Genomic DNA, 18,155 nt, shown 5'->3' with positions numbered 1-18,155 from the left:
CAGCTACTGGTAAAGTTATTCCTCTTACTAGGTATCAGAGGAGTAAGGTAATTTTTGTCACCACCAATTAAAAACTTTTACGAAATAGGACTGTTATAAAACAATTAAACCTTGCAAATGCACTAGTCTCCAGGAAGAAAGTCCTGGAGGAAACTCTGCTTATTAAAATTGCAATTTTAGTTTCCATTAAAAGGAGAATAAGACAACAGAAGATGGGTTGGCAAGACAAATTATTTCTTAATGTCAGCTGAGCTTATTTCAAATGAGGTAACGTATCTACACCAGGTTGGGTTCAGTACAATTCTGACTCCTCAACTCATTTATCTAATTCAGTCATCTTGATTATAGCCTCATGGACTTCATTTTCAGAGAAAGAATTCTGTAACAAACAGCCTACACAACATGCTGATTACTGAACAGTTAATTCTAATTAACTTGGGTATGGCAAGAGAATTTTGATAAAGTCCTAGAATACAAATATAGTCTGCTTATACTGGACTAACTTATATAAAAACCCACAGCATAGTCTCCAGACAAAACAAGAGAGTCAAAGAGATCTAATTTAAAGAAACAAATGAGAAAATTAAAATCACAAATAATTTATTCTTCCGTTAGAGTTGATACAGTTTTAAATAGCAACAAAGTACACAGTGGTGGAAAATTGGCACAGAACCTACAAGCATTTCAATCACAATAAGGCTGTCCATGCTTTATCTGTTCAAACTTGATGTCCATTTTCTACTGACCAAGTTGAAAGAAAAAACCTATTCTGGCCAGGCACGGTGGCTCACGCCTGTAACCCCAGCACTTTGGAAGGCCGAGGTGGGCGGATCACCGGAGGTCAGGAGTTCAAGACCAGCCTGGCTGACATGGCAAAACCTCGTCTCTACTAAAAGTACAAAAATTAGCCAGGTGTGGTGGCGGGTGCCTGTAATCCCACCTACTCAGGAGGCTGAGGCAGGAGTACTGCTTGAACCTAGGAGGTGGAGGTTGCAGTGAGCTGAGATTGCACCACTGCACTCCAGCCTGGGCAACAAGAGCGAGACTCCATCTCAAACACACACACACACACACACACACACACACACACACACACACACCTATTCTGACCTTGAAACACACAAACACACACACTCTTTCTCTCTCATACACACACACAGACCCACTGAAATTCCTCCTTTTGATTACAGTATGTTGAGAACAGTATGTTCTGTTTATTCAAATTTATGGCACCCCTTCTGTTTTGTTTCCAGTTAGAAGCGGGAAAAACCAATTCAATTATAAAGAATACATCTTATTCCCTGGGCATAGGCAACTGTGATGAAAATAGCAACTTACCTTTGGGCTAGATGTTTTCAGATTATGCTTAAATAACCGTGGTTAGACATTTTTCAATGCATGCTTTCCTGCCCCACCAATCTCCCTGAATTTAGCTAAAATAATCAGGCAAAGGACAGTCTCAAATAATGATTAAAATACGCCATGCTAATAAACAAGGTTATCTAGAATGCAACCTCTGTACTTTAAAAACAGATAGAATAAACCTCATCAATAAGCATTTTCCTAAATATCTCTTTGTGTTATATTAACCAACATAGAAAAGGGAAAAACATAAAAGTGTCCCTTTATAAATGATATTATTTCCAAATAAGAAAGTTGAAACAAAGGTTTGTAAAGTCTCCTATTCTGTTCAATAACCAATTATCCCTCAATGTTACAAAATAAAATTACTGGATCAATGTTGACTCTTCTTTGATATCATTTATAAAATGTTTTGATATTACTAAGTTCCCTGATAACTCAAACAAGGTAAAATTAACACTTTCATTTTCAGTTATTGCTATTTTAGAAGAGGATTACCACTTTCATTTACATGAAACTGTTTTACCAAAGCCTCCTCAGATCCAACATAAAGTAATTCTTATTGCTTCACATTTTAAAACAGTATTATAAATGATCTTTATAAAAGGTTTAATCCACAAAACTGGAAGGCTTTTAAAAATGTCTTTTTACTCAAAACTGTATCACAGTGCCCTTGATTATCTAATAGATAAAAGGGATTTGAATTTCCTCTACAAGAACAGAACAGTGGACATATGGTGTGCTTTGTCTTCCCCTCACCTTTATCTTTATAGCACATCATTTTGAGACCAAAACAATCAAGCATCTACCATGCTCCAGTCCACATCAACTGAGGATTTCTGATTCTGTCCAGTGCGTAGTGTACCGCCTTGCATATTCACCACATGAAATAAACATAATATACAAAATATTGCTGCTGTAAAAAGTGTACATTTCCCTCTTCCCCTTACAAAAAAATCTGTGGAAAAGTATTAAATTCCCTTACCCTTCATAAACATACAAAGCTGTTCACACCTTTCAGTCTGTAACAGTCCATTTGAAACACAGTTCCAAAATCATTACAAATTGGTTATGTCATTGCATTTTCTGTCCAATGTTGCCATCTAGAGTAGAAATGTGAAATCAAGAGTATTTTTGAGCTACTAAAGCCTTTTATAACTAAACCACAAAGGCTGCTTACTGATGAAACAGCCACTTATCCACAAGGTTTTTCCAAAAACTAGATGGAATGGAAGGATCTCTTCACAGGGAGGTGTCCACAGTGCTGAGGTGACAATATGGCTGCTAATAGATACTGGCTATTGGAATGTAAGTACTTTTTCACTGCTGGTAATTTCCATACTGTCCCTAAAAGATAAATTTAAAAATATAATTAGATAATAGTTACAAACGAATCATTTCTAACATTGTAATACCACAAAAAAGCGGCTGTACCTACAATAAACAATTTTTTTTATATCTTTAGGTACACCGTATCACCCTGTAATTTCTTCTGATATTATATTCAATTACAAATGAATTTCATAGTCCAAAATATGCTAGGGATTAGCAAATGAGCCTAGAGTAATACTTGCCAGGGTGGGAACTTAAATGTTTAGTGAATTTTGTTGAATGAATTGAGCAGGTATTGAGTGAGAAGTTCTAGTTCTAAACTCTGATGTAATATATATGGAATGGAATATATATGTATGAATATATATGGAATGTAATATACATATATGAAAATGGAAAGGTATGTGGGAGGTAAAAGGTGTAATATATATGGAATGGAATATATATGTATGAATATATATGGAATGTAATATACATATATGAAAATGGAAAGGTATGTGGGAGGTAAAAGGTAAAGAACCTTCTATCCATACTAACATATTTGAGCCTTTCCTTGAGGTCAACAAAGTATCAGTAGAGGTATTTAGACAGGCCACAGGGACATAAAATAGAGGAAAGTTGGTTTTTTTGTGTTGCCTGTTTTGTTTTTTTAATAAGGTAGATTTGACCCTCAGGATGACAGGATGAGACAGAAAGGGAATATAGATAAAAAGGACACGATGAAGTAGCACAATTCTGTCAGTGGGGGTGAACAATGTCCAGTATACATCTGTTCAGGTTAACTTTTAGAGAAGAGAAGCAACATCTTTTCCTTTAAAACAGAAGAACGGTAGAAAAAAAGGACATACTATGAAATATGTATTTTATTAAAAATTTCTTAAATGTGTTTAAAATAAATATTCATAAAAGCACTAATTTTCAAAAAGCATGACTCACTGGAAGCATATAATTAGTTAACTGTTTCCTTTGGCTAAACAACTCCCTCTCCAAGTCGTAATAATGTAACTCGAAAACATTCTAGACTTGAAATACTTCTCTACCATAAGAAACAGTACCCTAAAAATCTACATTTCCACAGAAGTAAATACACATGATAATGTGCTGAATGTCACCACAGATATGATGGAATAATGAATTAAACAGAAATAGGGATTTTTTTGGGCCGGGCATGGTGGCTCACACCTGTAATCCCAGCACACTGGGAGGCCAAGGCAGGTGAATCACTTGGGGTCACAAGTCCAAGACCAGCCTGACTAACATGATGAAACTAAAAATACAAACTAAGAAGACATAAAATACGTCTTTACTAAAAATACAAAAATTAGCTGGGCGTGGTGGTGCACATCTGCAATCCTAGCTACTTGGGAGGCTGAGGCAAGAGAACTGCATGAACCCAGAAGGCGGAGGTTGTACCACTGCACTCCAGCTTAAGCAACAAAGTGACTCCATCTCAAAAAAAAAAAAAAAAAAAAAAAGAAAAAAAGAGAGATTAAGGATTTTACACTAGTGTGTTTTACATAGTTATATTCAGTTAAAGTCAATGATCATCTTCAAGGATTTATGGATAAAATGATATCATGTCTAAGATTTGCTCTAAAATACTCTGAAAAAAATAGTGTAGAGGGGCAGATAAAACAACATTGGCAAAATGTTGATAAACTGATGAAGTTGGGTGATGGGTACACAGAGGTTCACTATACTACTCTCTTTATTGTATGTGTGTAAAAAAAAACATAATAAAAGGTTTAAAATAAGAAACTTATTGCTTAGCATACTGGAGCTTATTGAATAAGCTTATTGAATTGTTAGATTGTCTAAACATTAAATCTGAGTTTAAGTTCCAATTCTATTGCTAACTTCCTATTTGAGTCTAAAAAAAGCTCTGTTAGACTCAGTTTCTTCACTGAGCAGTGGGAGAGCAACATATACATCTCTGGATCACAATTTCCCTTCTGTTAATGGCTACATTAATTCCTGTACCTCATTTGTTTGTTATGATGCTTAAATAAGAGAGGACATGAGAAAGGGCTTTTTAGAATTATAAATCAGTGACTCTCAGTGCTGGAGGGAAATACTCCCCTAGTCAATGTGTAAAATGAGATGCTAATGATGAAAGTGAGTTGCAAATATAAATGATGTGAAAGCAGAAGAGAGGTTAAGAACCACTGTACCATAGTTTATAAGCTATAATTTATCAACTATATTATGAACTACTTGAAGAAAGAGATCAGGTCAATAATGTATACCAAATAAATTATATCCAAGCAACTATGAACACTTATGGAACAAATACTCATCATCATCATCATAAATATGGAAAACAAGACTCAGAAATTAAGTATAATTACAAAATACGTAAGTTCTCTAAGTCTTAGCAAACTTGGGAGAGTTCAGACAGGAAAACGTTAACACAGCCTAAATTAATTAGAAAAATATTCCCAAGAATGTGGGAGCCTTGAGAAAATAGTATGATCTGAATAGCAGAAAAAAGAAAAGAAAAGGGGGCAATTCAAATAGAAGCAACAGCTGAAACAAAGGCACAGAGGATAAAGTATAGAATACTTAGGGAAATGTGAAGAAAGAATATGCAATAATGAGGAGTAGAGGCTAATAATATACCCCGATAATAATACCTTAGTATGTGTCACACATTGTAGTAAGTGCTTTGTGTCCGTCTATAATCTATATAGTTAAGTATTATCTCCATTTTATAGATGAAGAAATGGAGGCACTGAGAGTGTATGTAACTTGGCCCATACTTGATCACAATGCTAGGACCAAACAAAATCACAATCATGCCTAAAAAGGTAAGCTGTGTATCTGTAACCATTAACAAATTCCAAGGTGGCATTAAGGATTACAAGTATGGGTTTTAGAGCCAGAAACCAATTTCTAGTTCTAACGTCACCACTTAACAGCTTCTTATCCTCGGGTAAGTTGCTTAACCTCCCTTGAGTTTCAATTTTATCATCTCACAAGGGTAACTATAATCTCTATTTTAAAAAGTTATTCAAGAAGAAAAACATGAAAATGCTCTGTGAACTACTCAAGTACTCATTAACAGTATGGGTGGCAGTGTGGTATAAAGTGAATAGAGCATGGGCTTTCAGCACTCAGCAGTAGTCATGCAGCTTCACCACTCCTCAGTTGTGTCATGTTGAGTAAATCACTTGAACACTCTAAGCCTCACCTTCTCTCTCTTTGCTTCTTCAATTTTTTAAAAAATTCCTCTGACTACAGTATAATTTTAGTGGGAAAGAAGATAGTATGGAAGATCCTGCTGCGATGAAGATGGGAGATGAACACGGTCTAAACTAAGATAAGGGAGTAGGTTAGAGAGAAATGGATGGATTCAAAAGCTTTTCGAAAAGAAGATCAATAACATTTGTCATTTATCAGACAAGGGAGGAAAAGAACGGATACTTAAATATCAAATAGGCACTTGGCATTCTAGTTTGGTGATATATTCCTCTCTTTGATATAGAATACAGAAAAGTTTTGTCAGAAAAAAATACAAATTTATTTTGTTTCTGCTGAATTAATGCCTATGTTACATCTAAGCAGAGCTGTCGAGTAGGCATCTGATTTCCAGAAGAGAGATCCAGACTATAAATAGAGATTTGGGAGTCAACAGCACGGTGAACTGAGACCTTGTGAATAAATGAGAATGCCTAGGGAGAGTATATTGAATGAGAAGAGTCCCTAAGGTAGAAACCTGAGCAATACCAACATCTTTACATTTCTTTCCCTCATTCTATTTATCAAATCAGTTTAAAATCTTAACATTATTCCTTCACAATACATTTTAGGGGTTTCCTCTTATCTCTGGTCTTGTGATCATGCATTCAAATCTAGAAAGTAATGGCCTTATTTACTCAGTTGTTTATACTTTATTCACCAATATTTATTGATTATGTGCTGTGCTCTACTAGGTGACAGAGACTCAACAGTAGTAAAAACAGACAAAGCGATGCTTTTAAAGAGGTTACATTCTAGGGAAAGAATATGACAATAAACAGTAACAATCTGTCAAATGAAGAGAAATGCTGAAAAATTAATGCACATTTCTATTCAAGATGGATTTATTTGGCAGCCTGAAACAATATTTAAAAAAAAAAAAAAACTACACAAAGCCTATGATAATTATATTCAGGACACACAGGACACAGCCAACAAAGGACAATGATCCCTGAGACATAGTAAACAAACGAGGCCAGCCCTCTGATCACCACAGCTAACTGCCTTGAGAGTTTCCAGTCTGCATTACATGAAGGGGAACTGAGGCTAAGTCTGCCAGATGTTCTGACTTAAGGAGATAAGGCTTAGAGTCTGGAGAGAAAAAGGTAGCTAGAGTTTACAGGACAGAGTACCCTAGAAGAAAGATCTGCCTAAAGAGACAACTGTGGAGATCTGCAGAGGAACCCTCTTCCTATTCAGCATAGTACAGATACGCAAATGTGTGAGGAAAATACCCAAGGCTGAGGCAAAAAACACCCAAAAGGATTAGGGGAAACAATACTTGTTTGTCACGTAGGAACAGAAACAGTGCTCATTCCCACCTGCCAGAGTAAAAAGCCTTACAATCGAAAGGGCATTGGGCAAAATACCCAAAAGGCTCTTACCTTACCAGTGATGAATACTTAGCCCAGGACTAAACACTGCTCTTTGTCCTGCCTAAAATATCTTAAAAGCAATTTCAGAAAGTTCAAATTGTTTGTAACTTATTAAACTGAATCCCAAAGCAAAACTTAAGAATACTTCTAGGCATACAAATATCTTCATAACCCAACAACATAAAATTCACAATGTCTGGAATCCAATCAAAGATTATCACACACACAAAGGAGGAGAGAAAAAAAAAACTGATTAAAACTGACCCTAAAATGACACAGATTATTAGAGTTGGCAGAAGAGGATATTATAAGAATTATACTTGTATTCCATATGTTCCAAACAATTAAGGAGAGACACAGAAGATATTAAAAAGACCTAAACCAAACTTCTAGAGATTAAAACGACAAAGTCTGAGGTAACACTCAACAAACTCCAAGCATAAGAAACATGAAGAAATTGACACCGAGGCATGCTCTCATCAAATTGCTCAAAACAATTTGGGCAAGAGAGAAATTTCTTCAATCAAACAATTTGATAAAGGGAAAAATCTTAAAAACAGAGAAAAAAGACATATTAACTACAAAAGAACAAAGATAAATGACAGCAAATGTCTCCTTGGAAACAATGTAAAGAAGAAAAGAGTGGAACATCTTTAAAGTATGGAAAGGATGAAAAGAGTGGAGCATCTTTAAAGTATGGAAAAAACAAAACAAAACAAACTGTCCACCTAGAATTCTATACCCAGAGAAAATGTTTCAAAAATGAAGGCGAAATAAACTTTTTTTTCAGACATACAAAAGCTGATTATTACCAGTACACCTGCATTTTAAGAAATGTTAAAGTCCTTCAGGCAAACAAAAATGATACCAGATAGAAATATGAATCTACACATAAATAATGAAGAGCACCAAAAATGGTAACTACATGGGCAAATTTTAAATTTTTTTCCCCTTACTATTTAAGTATCTTTAAATAACTGATTTTCTTAGACAAAAATAAATTCAATATACTGCGGGATTTATAGTATATACAGAAGCAAAATTTGTAACAATAACATAAAGATCGAGAAGAAAAGCAGACGATCTTAAGGTTCTTACATACTATCACTTGAAGACACTGAGACACGCTACATAGACGAATCTTGAAATTATTAAGTTTAAAAAAAAAAACCGCCAGTCACAAAACTCCACATATTGTATGATTCCATTTATCTCAAATGTACAGAATAGGCAAATCCATAGAGACAGAAAGTAAACTACTGTTGCTGGAAAATCTCCAAATATTTGAAAACGAAATTACAGACTGAGTATTTAAGTACTTAAGGCTGAGTAGTTCAAGGGGAATGAGGAGTGACTGCTAACAGGTTTATCAAGTTGGTGAAAATGTTTTAAAATTAGAGGGTGGTGATGGTTGCACTTTTTTTTTGAGACAGGATTATTAGCTCTGTCACTCAGGCTGGAGTACAGTGACACAATCACAACTCACTGCAGCCTCAACCCCCTGGGTTCAAGTGATCCTCTGCCTCAGCCTCCTGAAGAGCTGGGACTACAGGCACATGCCATTGTGCCTAGCTAGTTTTTTGTAGAGGTGGGGTCTCGCTTTGTTGCCCAGGTTGGTCTTGAACTCCTGGGCTCAAGCAATCTTCCTGCCTCAGCTTCCCATAGTGCTATAATTATAGGCATGAGCCACCAACCCCAGTCTATCTTTTTGAATATGCTTAGAAACCACTGAATGGTAAACTTTAGAATGGTGACTTGTATGACATGTGAATTATGTATCAATAAAGCTGTTTTGTTAAAACAGGAGAAAATCAAAGGAAGGCAGAAAAGAGGAAAAGGAGAACAAAACCAGATGGGACAAATAGAAAAAATAAAGATGATATACTTAACCATATACATAATCACACTAAACATGTCAAAAATCCCATTTTAAAGGCAGCAATCATCAGATTGGATTTTAAAAAAAGCAAGATCCAACTACATATGCTGTCTACCTGAAATATAATTCAAATATAAAAACACAAATATGTTAAAAGGATGAAAAATATATTATTCTAATATGAATCAAAAGAAAAGTGGTATTGCAGTATTGATATTAGACAAACTAGATTTCAGAGCAAAAAATATTAGCAGGGATAAAGACAGTTATTTGATAATGGTAAAGGAGTAAATTCATCAGAAAGATTTGAAAATCTCCAAATACTTGAAAATAAAATTGCACACTTCTGATGTGTCGTGGGTCAAAAAAGAAACAAAAAGTGAAACCAGGATGTATTTTGAACTGCTTAAAAATAACAGAATCAGATACAGTTTAAGAGTACTTAGAAATAAACACCTATATCAGAAAGAAAGACAGTTCTTAAATCAACGGGACTACAACTTCAAACTTAAGAAACTGGAAAAAGAAGAACAAATAAAATCTAAGCAAGCAGAAAAAAAACAAATAATAAAGTTCTGGGCAGAAATCAAAGAAACAGAAAAGCAAATGAGCAAAAGGCAATCAATAAAATCAAAAGCTGCTTTTTGAGAAAAATCAATAGGTAGATTAAAACTAGCCAGATAAATGAGGACAAAGAGAGAAAACACAAATTATTAATATCAGAAACGAGAAAGGTAATATCACTATATAGAGATATTAAGTGATGATAAATAAATTATTCAACAACATAGATAAAATAGACATCGCCTATGAAAAATACACAAAACATTTACTCAAGAAAAAAAGGATAACCTGAATACCCCTATATTTCATAAATTAAATTTATAATTTAAAATTTCTCACAAAAAAAAACTACAAACCCAGATGGCTTCACTGGTGACTTGCACCGAACATTTTAGAAAAAATAATACCAATTTTCTGCAGATCTTTCCAGAAAATTGAGGGGAGGAAATTCTTTCCAACTCACTCTATGAAACCAGTGCTACATTAATAACAAAACCAGACAAAGATGTTACAAGAAAAGAAAACCAGATTCCAAAATTTGTCACGAAAATACAGATGTTCCTTGACTTACCATGGGGTTATGTCCCAATTAACCCACTGTAAGTTGCATACATCATGTAATTTATTAAACACTGCACTGAATGATTGTATGGTTACTGGAAGTAGAGCTTCTACTAAATGCACATCACTTTTCACAGCCTTGTGAAATAAAAAAAAAACCGTAAGTTGAACCACTGTTATGTCAGGATGCATCTGACTGGGACTACAGGCACATGCCACCATGACTGGCTAGATTTTTATAGAGGTGGGGTCTCACTTTGTTGCCCAGACTGGTCTTGAACTCCTGGACTCAAGAGATGCAAATGCAGAAATTCTTAACAAAATTTTAGCTAATTAACCCAACATATAAAAAGAATATATACATCATGACCAAATGGATTTTATCCCAGGTATGCAAATGGTTTACATTTGAAACTCAAACAATGTAATTCAAAATCAGCAAACTAAAAAAGGAAAACCGTAATTCCCTCAATTGATAAGGAAAATCATGTGACAAAATTCAACATTTATTCCCAATAAAATTCTCAGCAAACTAGAAATATAACACCTAATAAAGGATAGCTACAAAAAACCCTACATTAATATCTTATATAAGGATGAAAACTGACAACTTTCCCCTAAGATCAGGAACAAGACAAAAGATGTCTACTTTCACCATTTTTATTTAACATGGTATCGGAGTTTCTGGCTGAGGCAAGCAGGAGGGTGGGGAAGGAACATAGGGGAGTATTCAGATTGAAAAGGAAGAAGACTTTCTTTATTCATAAACATGATTTCTATGTTTGAATATTCAATGAAATCTACAAAAACACTACTAGATGTGTGATTTTAGTAAAGTTATAGTTTTGATAAAATATCAATACACAAAAATAAGCTAGCATTTGTATGGACTAGCAACTAATAACTGGAAATTAAAATTTTAAAAAATTTACAATAGCATCAAAACACATAAAATACTTAGAAAATAAATGTTAAGACCTATATACTGAAAATTATATGACACTGTTAAAATTTTAAGGGACATAGGCCATATTCATAGGTTGGAAGACTAAATAATACTGTCAATTCTCCCCAAATTAATCTATAAATTCATGGCAATTTCAATCAAACTCCTAGTAAGCTTTCATGTACAAACTGACAAGCTGATTCTAAAATTTACATGGAAATCCAAAGAACTTACAGTGCCAAACAACTTTGTATAAAAAAACAAAGTTCAAAAACTAATACTACCTAATTATAAAACTTATAAAACTATAGAAATGAAGACGGTGTGGTGCTGGCATAAAGATACATAAACAGATCAATGGAACAGAATAGAGTTCAGAAACAGACACATGTTTATGGACAACTGATTTTCTGCAAAGGTAAAACGACAATTCAGTATATAAAAGATAGTCTTTTTGGCTGGGTGTGGTGGCTAACGCCTGTAATCTTAACACTCGGCGGGGGCCGAGGTGGGCGGATCACAAGGTCAGTAGATCAAGACCATCCTGGCCAACAAGGTGAAACCATGTTTCAACTAAAAATACAAATACAAATAAATAAATAAATAAATAAAAGTAGCTGGGCGTGGTGGTGCACGCCTGTAGTCCTAGCTACTTGGGAGGCTGAGGTAGGAGAATCACTTGAACCTGACAGGCAGTGGCTGCAGTGAGCTGAGATCGCGCCACTGCACACCAGCTTGGTGGTGACAGAGCGAGACTCTGTCTTAAAAAAAGAAAAGATAGTCTTTTCAACAAATGACGCTGAGAAAAATAGACATGCATCAGAAAGAAAAAAAGCCATGCAAACTTTATTTCGTACTTCACAGCATACATAAAAATTAACTCAAAATGAATCATACACTTAAATGTAAACTCTAAAATTATATAACTTCTAGAAGAAAGTACAGGAGAAAATCTTTGTGATCTTCAGTTAGGTAAAGATTTCTTACACATATGATCCCAAAAGCATAATCCATAAGAGAAAAAAACTGATAAACTAAACTTCATCAAAATTTAGATTCTCCCGTCTTTGAAAGACACTATTTACAGAATGAAAAAACAGACAGGATGAAAATATGTGCAAATGATACCTGATTAAGGACTTGTATCTAGGATATACAAAGACCTCTTAATAATAATAAAAAAAAAGAATCTCCAATTTAAAAATGAGCAAAAGATTTAAACAGACACTCCTGAAAAGAAGAAATATAGATGGCAAATAAGGGAGAGAAGATGGTCAACATCATTAGTCCTCAGGGATACTCAAATTAAAGTCATGAGGTGTTATAACACGCCTATTAGAATAAATAAAATTTAAAAGACTGATTCATACTAAGTATTGGCAATGAGTTAGGAAGAATATGGGAGAAATCATACACTCCTGGTAGGAATGTAAAATGGTAGGAATGTACAATGGTACAACTACTTTGGAAAACATTCTGGCAATTTGTTGAATTAAATATATACCTATCATATGATCCAACCTTTCCACTCCTAGGTATTTACCCAAGAAAAATGTCCCCAGGGACTTGTCCATGAACGTTCATAGTACTATGTCTGTAAAGCCAAATATCCCATCTGTAGATCAAAGGATAAACATAGTACTTTGTCTGTAAACCCAAATGTCCCATCTCAATGGACAAATAGCCATATAACGGAACACTACTTAGCAATAAACAATTATTGGCACAAACAACGTAAGTATCAAAACAATTACGCTGAGTAAAAGAAGCCAGATAAAAAACAGAACATACTGTATTATTCAATTTCTATACAATTTTGGAAAATGTAAACTAATCCACAGTTTAATTAAAACATCAGTGACATGGTCTGGAGAGGGGATGCAAGTGGAGGGATTTCAAAGGGGCACAGGGAAAACTTTTGGGCATGATAGATACTCCATTATTTCGAATCTGCTAATGGTTTCACAGGTGTGTATACACATGTCAAAAAAGATCTGTACACTTTTATTACATGTAGTTTAATGGTATGTAAATTATATTTCAATTGAGCTGTTCAAAAAACTGTGAAAAGGGTAGGGAAAAAGAGTGATGCAATGGAGGGTGTTACTGTCTTAGGTGGTCAGTGAAGGACTCTGAGATGATATGGTGACATTTAAGCAGAGATTTTAATAAAGTGAGGTTGGAGGCACCGCAGGCATTCAGGCAGAAGAGGGGTAGCAAATACAAAAGTTCTCAGGTAGAAACTCACTTGATGCATATAAGGAACAGCAAATAGGCCAGTGTGACTGAAGCAGAGTGAATTAGGGCAGCAAGCAGTTGGGATATAAATACGCAGGCATGAGGAGGGTAGCATAGGAGGTAGGAACACAAGTCCTATACGGCCTTGTAGGCCAGTATATCATATGGCTTTTACTTAAAACACCACAGGGTTGTAAGCACAGAGTTGACTAATGTCTTTAAAACATTACTCTAGGTCCCATGTGCAGAGTATCTTGTAGAGGAGGCAGGATAAAATCAAGAAAACCAAAAAAGAAGGATATATTGCAACAGTCCAGATGAGTGCTAGTTGTGACTTTGAGTTGGGTGAAAGGAGACTGTGAAAAATGGCTAGATATTGGATATATTTTGAAGGAAGAGGCGAGGAGATTTGCTAATTGACTGGATGTTAGCTTTGCAAAGAGGGGCGTCAAAGAGGACTGTAGGTTTTTAACCTGAGGAACAGGAAGAATGGAGCCACTGTTTATTGGGATAGGGAGGACCGATGGGGAAGTATCCTAACAATTTCCACCCTTTTAATTTCTCCCCTTTTATCTTGCATATTGCTATAAGATTAATCTGCCTAAACTACAATTATAATTATGTTAGTATTGGGTTTCAGAATCTTCATTAGCTTTCCACTGCCTCAACCATCAAGAGGTGAATGAACTATTTTTCCTAAAATAAAGACAGCAATAGGTCTCCGGGTAGGGGACAAAGATAAGGTTAAACATTAGGTTAATGTGGAAACGCTACTGGCACTAAAACAACTAAAATAGTCCCACCCTCATATTCTTTTCTAGTAGGGAATGAGATGTGGCTGGCAACTACTCAAACACCATGAGTCTTTATCCACAGTACAGTTTCAAATTCCTGAGAACTTTAGAAAGTGGAATGATTATGATGATAAAAGGAGAAGTAAATCATGTATCTATCCTAGCTACCAAGTGCTAGCCACTGCTAGACACTTTATATACGCTGCTTTCAAGCTCCACACTGATGTCAGGATAAAGTCCAAGTCCCCTAATATGGCTTGTAAGAGCCTTCCTAAGCTAACTCCAACACTTCTCTCCAGTCTTGCCTCTTCTTCCCCATGCTTCTGCTTTACTGAACCACACACGGTTTAACACTAGTCCCTTTGTGAATGCTCTTCTTTCCTCATCCACACCTACTTGGTTAACATTGGCTCTTCCTTGGTACTTCACACTTAAATATAATATTTCCCAAGGAATATTTCTCAAGATCTGAGTTAGAAGCTCCTTCCACATAAATCTTAGCTTCCCTTATCTAAGTACTTATCACACTATATCATATCATATGTTTACCTGCCTGTAGCCATCTAGACTTAAGTTCATAGAGGCTAAGTCCATGTCTATCTTATTTCCCAATATGCTCCCAATCTTCACATGGCACTTGGCATATAATGGTTGCTCAATAAACATTTGCTTAATGAATGGCTTTAAGTTCAGGAGATTTGGAAATATATTGACTTAGAAAGGAAAACAGTGAGTTTAGTCTACAACATGCTAAAGCTGAGGGAATCCCAAGACAAGAGATGTTCTGTACATTTGGATACAGAGCTGTACATTTGTACAGATGTTCTGTACAAAGGAGCTGAAACTGGGTTGAGAGGTAAGAGCTAAGAATACTGAAAATAGAGGGCAGGATGATTCAGAGGCTAGAAAAAAAAACCACAGAGTCAAGAACTGATATTAGGGTAATAAAAAAAAAAGGAAAACCAATTTAAAAAAAATGAATCAATGTAAACGCAAGAAGAACAAAATGGTTCTGAAATATAGAAGCTAAACAAGACCATTTAAAAATGAAAAAGGAGGCCGGGCGCGGTGGCTCAAGCCTGTAATCCCAGCACTTTGGGAGGCCGAGACGGGCGGATCACGAGGTCAGGAGATCGAGACCATCCTGGCTAACACGGTGAAACCCCGTCTCTACTAAAAAAATACAAAACTAGCCGGGCGAAGTGGCGGGCGCCTGTAGTCCCAGCTACTCGGGAGGCTGAGCCAGGAGAATGGCGTAAACCCGGGAGGCGGAGCTTGCAGTGAGCTGAGATCCGGACACTGCACTCCAGCCTGGGCGACAGAGCGAGACTCCGTCTCAAAAAAAAAAAAAAAAAAAAAAAAATGAAAAAGGAAAACGTGCCAATAGCTAAAGTGAGGTCAAGGAAGATCAAGATAGCTGGTTGCCTATTTTACCTCTGCAGGACCTACTACAGTATCAAACGTGTGGAGAATAAATATTTGTTGAATGATGGAAAACATAATCAGAATCTCACTTTTTAAAAAGTCCACCTGTAGATTAGATTGAGCCTAAATTTGTTCTGTTTAGGAATCCTGCCTTTAAATACTCACTAGCCACGACTTATTTCACTTCTAAAACTTAATAAAACCTCCAACTGATCCTTATGTTTTGTTCGAGTATATTTTAGAAAAATATTACTTATCTATTCTTGCTTTTTGTATCTCCTTTGTCTTAAATAAGAAGTGCCAATACAAGAGGGTCGCAGGCGTGAGAGAGGGTTGATAAAAGAACTGCTCACGCCTCAAATTCTAGTTACCACTGCATCTGAGTTTTTCCTCAAACCAGATACCCACGTTGGCCCTGAAAGCCTAAACTGCATATTAAAGACAGTTACATATTAAAAAATAACCTATTTTAGATAGCTTAAGTGGTGAACAAACCAGACCACCTTCACTGAAAAGCACAAACCTGAAACCAGCCTAAAGGAATTGCCATAATAAATCATTTCCATAACAATTCAGAGTATATATGAGTACATTCATAAAACAATGACTGTGATACAAGTCTGAGGAGTTTAATGACAAAAAGAAGAAACTTAAAGGAACACTGGGTTCAAGGGAATCAGTCATCATAGGATGAGATACACCTCTAAATATTTGAAAGTAGAATGACAAGTAGGGGAGAAATAACAGTTGAAACAATAGCTACGTGTGTGGAAGGAGGCAACAGAGGGCGGAAAGTTTGAATTTAAAGAGATAGGATATTACGGATGTGAAGGAAGTGTAGTGGACATGCTGGAGTGAAGTGGAGTGCTAATGAAAGCATCAACACAGATGGACTCCACATCTCAGTAGCTCAAGGCAAAGTCTCAGCAATAAACATCAGGAAGGATCACAGAAATCACTAAGGTTACCAGAGGTTGGGAAGAAAAGGGATGAGAAGGGATCAAGGAGTGGGAAATAAAGGAATTTATTAACACTGAACTGTATGTACACTCAAAAATAGTAAATATGATAAACTCTGTATATATATATTTTACCTCAATAAACAAAGCATGCCTGAGGGTAAAGACCAGAGAGGCAGAGAGAGAGAGAGAAAATATCTATGTTGTTGTCTTATGTTAAGGCCATGTTATATGATAGAGTAACTATGATCAACTGTGTTATTAAATAGCATGAGACTCAAAAGTGATATACTTTTTAACAAATGTACCATAAACATTCCCTCATGAGGGAAACATGAGGCTTCAAGTTAAATTAAAAAAAAAAAAACTGGCCAGGCACAGTGGCTCACGTCTGTAATCCTAGCACTTTAGGAGGCTGAGGCGGGTGGATCACGAGGTCAGGAGCTCGAGACCATCCTGGCCAACATGGTGAAACCCCATCTCTACTGAAAATACAAAAAATTAGCCAGGTGTGGTGGTGTGTGCCTTGTAGTCCCAGCTACTCGGAAGGCTGAGGCAGGAGAATGGTGTGAACCCGGGAGGCGGAGCTTGCAGTGAGCCGAGATTGTGCCACGGCATTCCAGCCTGGGAAACAGAGTGAGACTCCATCTCAAAAAAAAAAAAAAAAAGTTCACCTAATCGAAAGTGAACAAACAATGTGGCAATTCCGCAGCCGTTCAAACTACTTACCTGGTCATATCCATAAGGCCTCTGCTGGGGTGGCTGTGGTGGTCCAGGCTGTGTTGGTCTATATCCTCCATACTGCTGACCTTGTCCCTGTGGGTAGTTAGGATACTGAGGACCTGGACCACCCTGTGAAGGACCTGCAAATAATTAACACAACAAAACCCACATAAAAGTTAAGTCCCTAGAACTCAGGGAAGGATTTGAACTGGAGAGATGTTACAATATTTTCTATCTAAACTTTAAAAGATAGTTTGGTACCTTGATTTCCTCAAATGCTTTCTGAAATAAATCTGGATGGTAATAACAAGAGTAAAAATACTGTAATGCTACTTCACTGTAATTATTGTACTATGCCCTAGCCATTACAAAATATATTTCAAAATGGGTAAAAAAGACTCAGGGAGTTGTAAAGCAGGTTAACTCTATGATGATAAGAAAATTAATCAATGTATCTGGTAGCATTAACCAGTATGAGCAAGAGGAAAAAGAGAAAGCAAGAGGCAGATTCAAAGAAAAATACTGAAATAACTTCTGAATAAAGTGGAGGAATAAATGATATTTACAACTGTATGACTCTAGATTTATATTTGCAATCACCAAAAGTCTATGTCTATACTATGCATTGACGAATTACCAAAATATTTTAAAATAGAAACTAAAAACTTGAAAACCCACAGGTTACATGTGAAAAAACTTGATTCAAAAGTTACACTGAGAATTAATCACCTTTAATACTTTATCCATAAAAATGATTAC

At 35.8% G+C, this 18,155-nt stretch overlaps 1 protein-coding gene across 2 annotated transcripts in view; it reads right to left on the bottom strand.

Annotated features, from left to right (window-relative positions):
- Positions 1–583: 583 nt before the first annotated feature.
- SS18 (SS18 subunit of BAF chromatin remodeling complex) overlaps positions 584–18,155 on the bottom strand; it is a 77,433-nt gene continuing 59,861 nt past the window's right edge. The window contains exons 10-11 of one of the 2 annotated variants that reach the window (XM_017859974.1): positions 17,403–17,536; positions 584–2,709 (exon numbers count right to left, since the gene is read on the bottom strand). In XM_017859974.1, coding sequence (XP_017715463.1) covers positions 2,683–2,709; positions 17,403–17,536 — 161 coding nt within the window. In that variant the 3' untranslated portion in view covers positions 584–2,682. The remainder of the gene's footprint in view (positions 2,710–17,402; positions 17,537–18,155) is intronic. The other variant, XM_017859975.1, reaches the window with a different exon arrangement.

Source organism: Rhinopithecus bieti, unplaced genomic scaffold, assembly GCF_001698545.2.
Source record: "Rhinopithecus bieti isolate Rb0 unplaced genomic scaffold, ASM169854v2 scaffold_51907, whole genome shotgun sequence".
In the NCBI taxonomy this organism is placed as follows: domain Eukaryota; kingdom Metazoa; phylum Chordata; class Mammalia; order Primates; family Cercopithecidae; genus Rhinopithecus; species Rhinopithecus bieti.
This window is presented reverse-complemented; position numbering and strand designations above follow the sequence as displayed.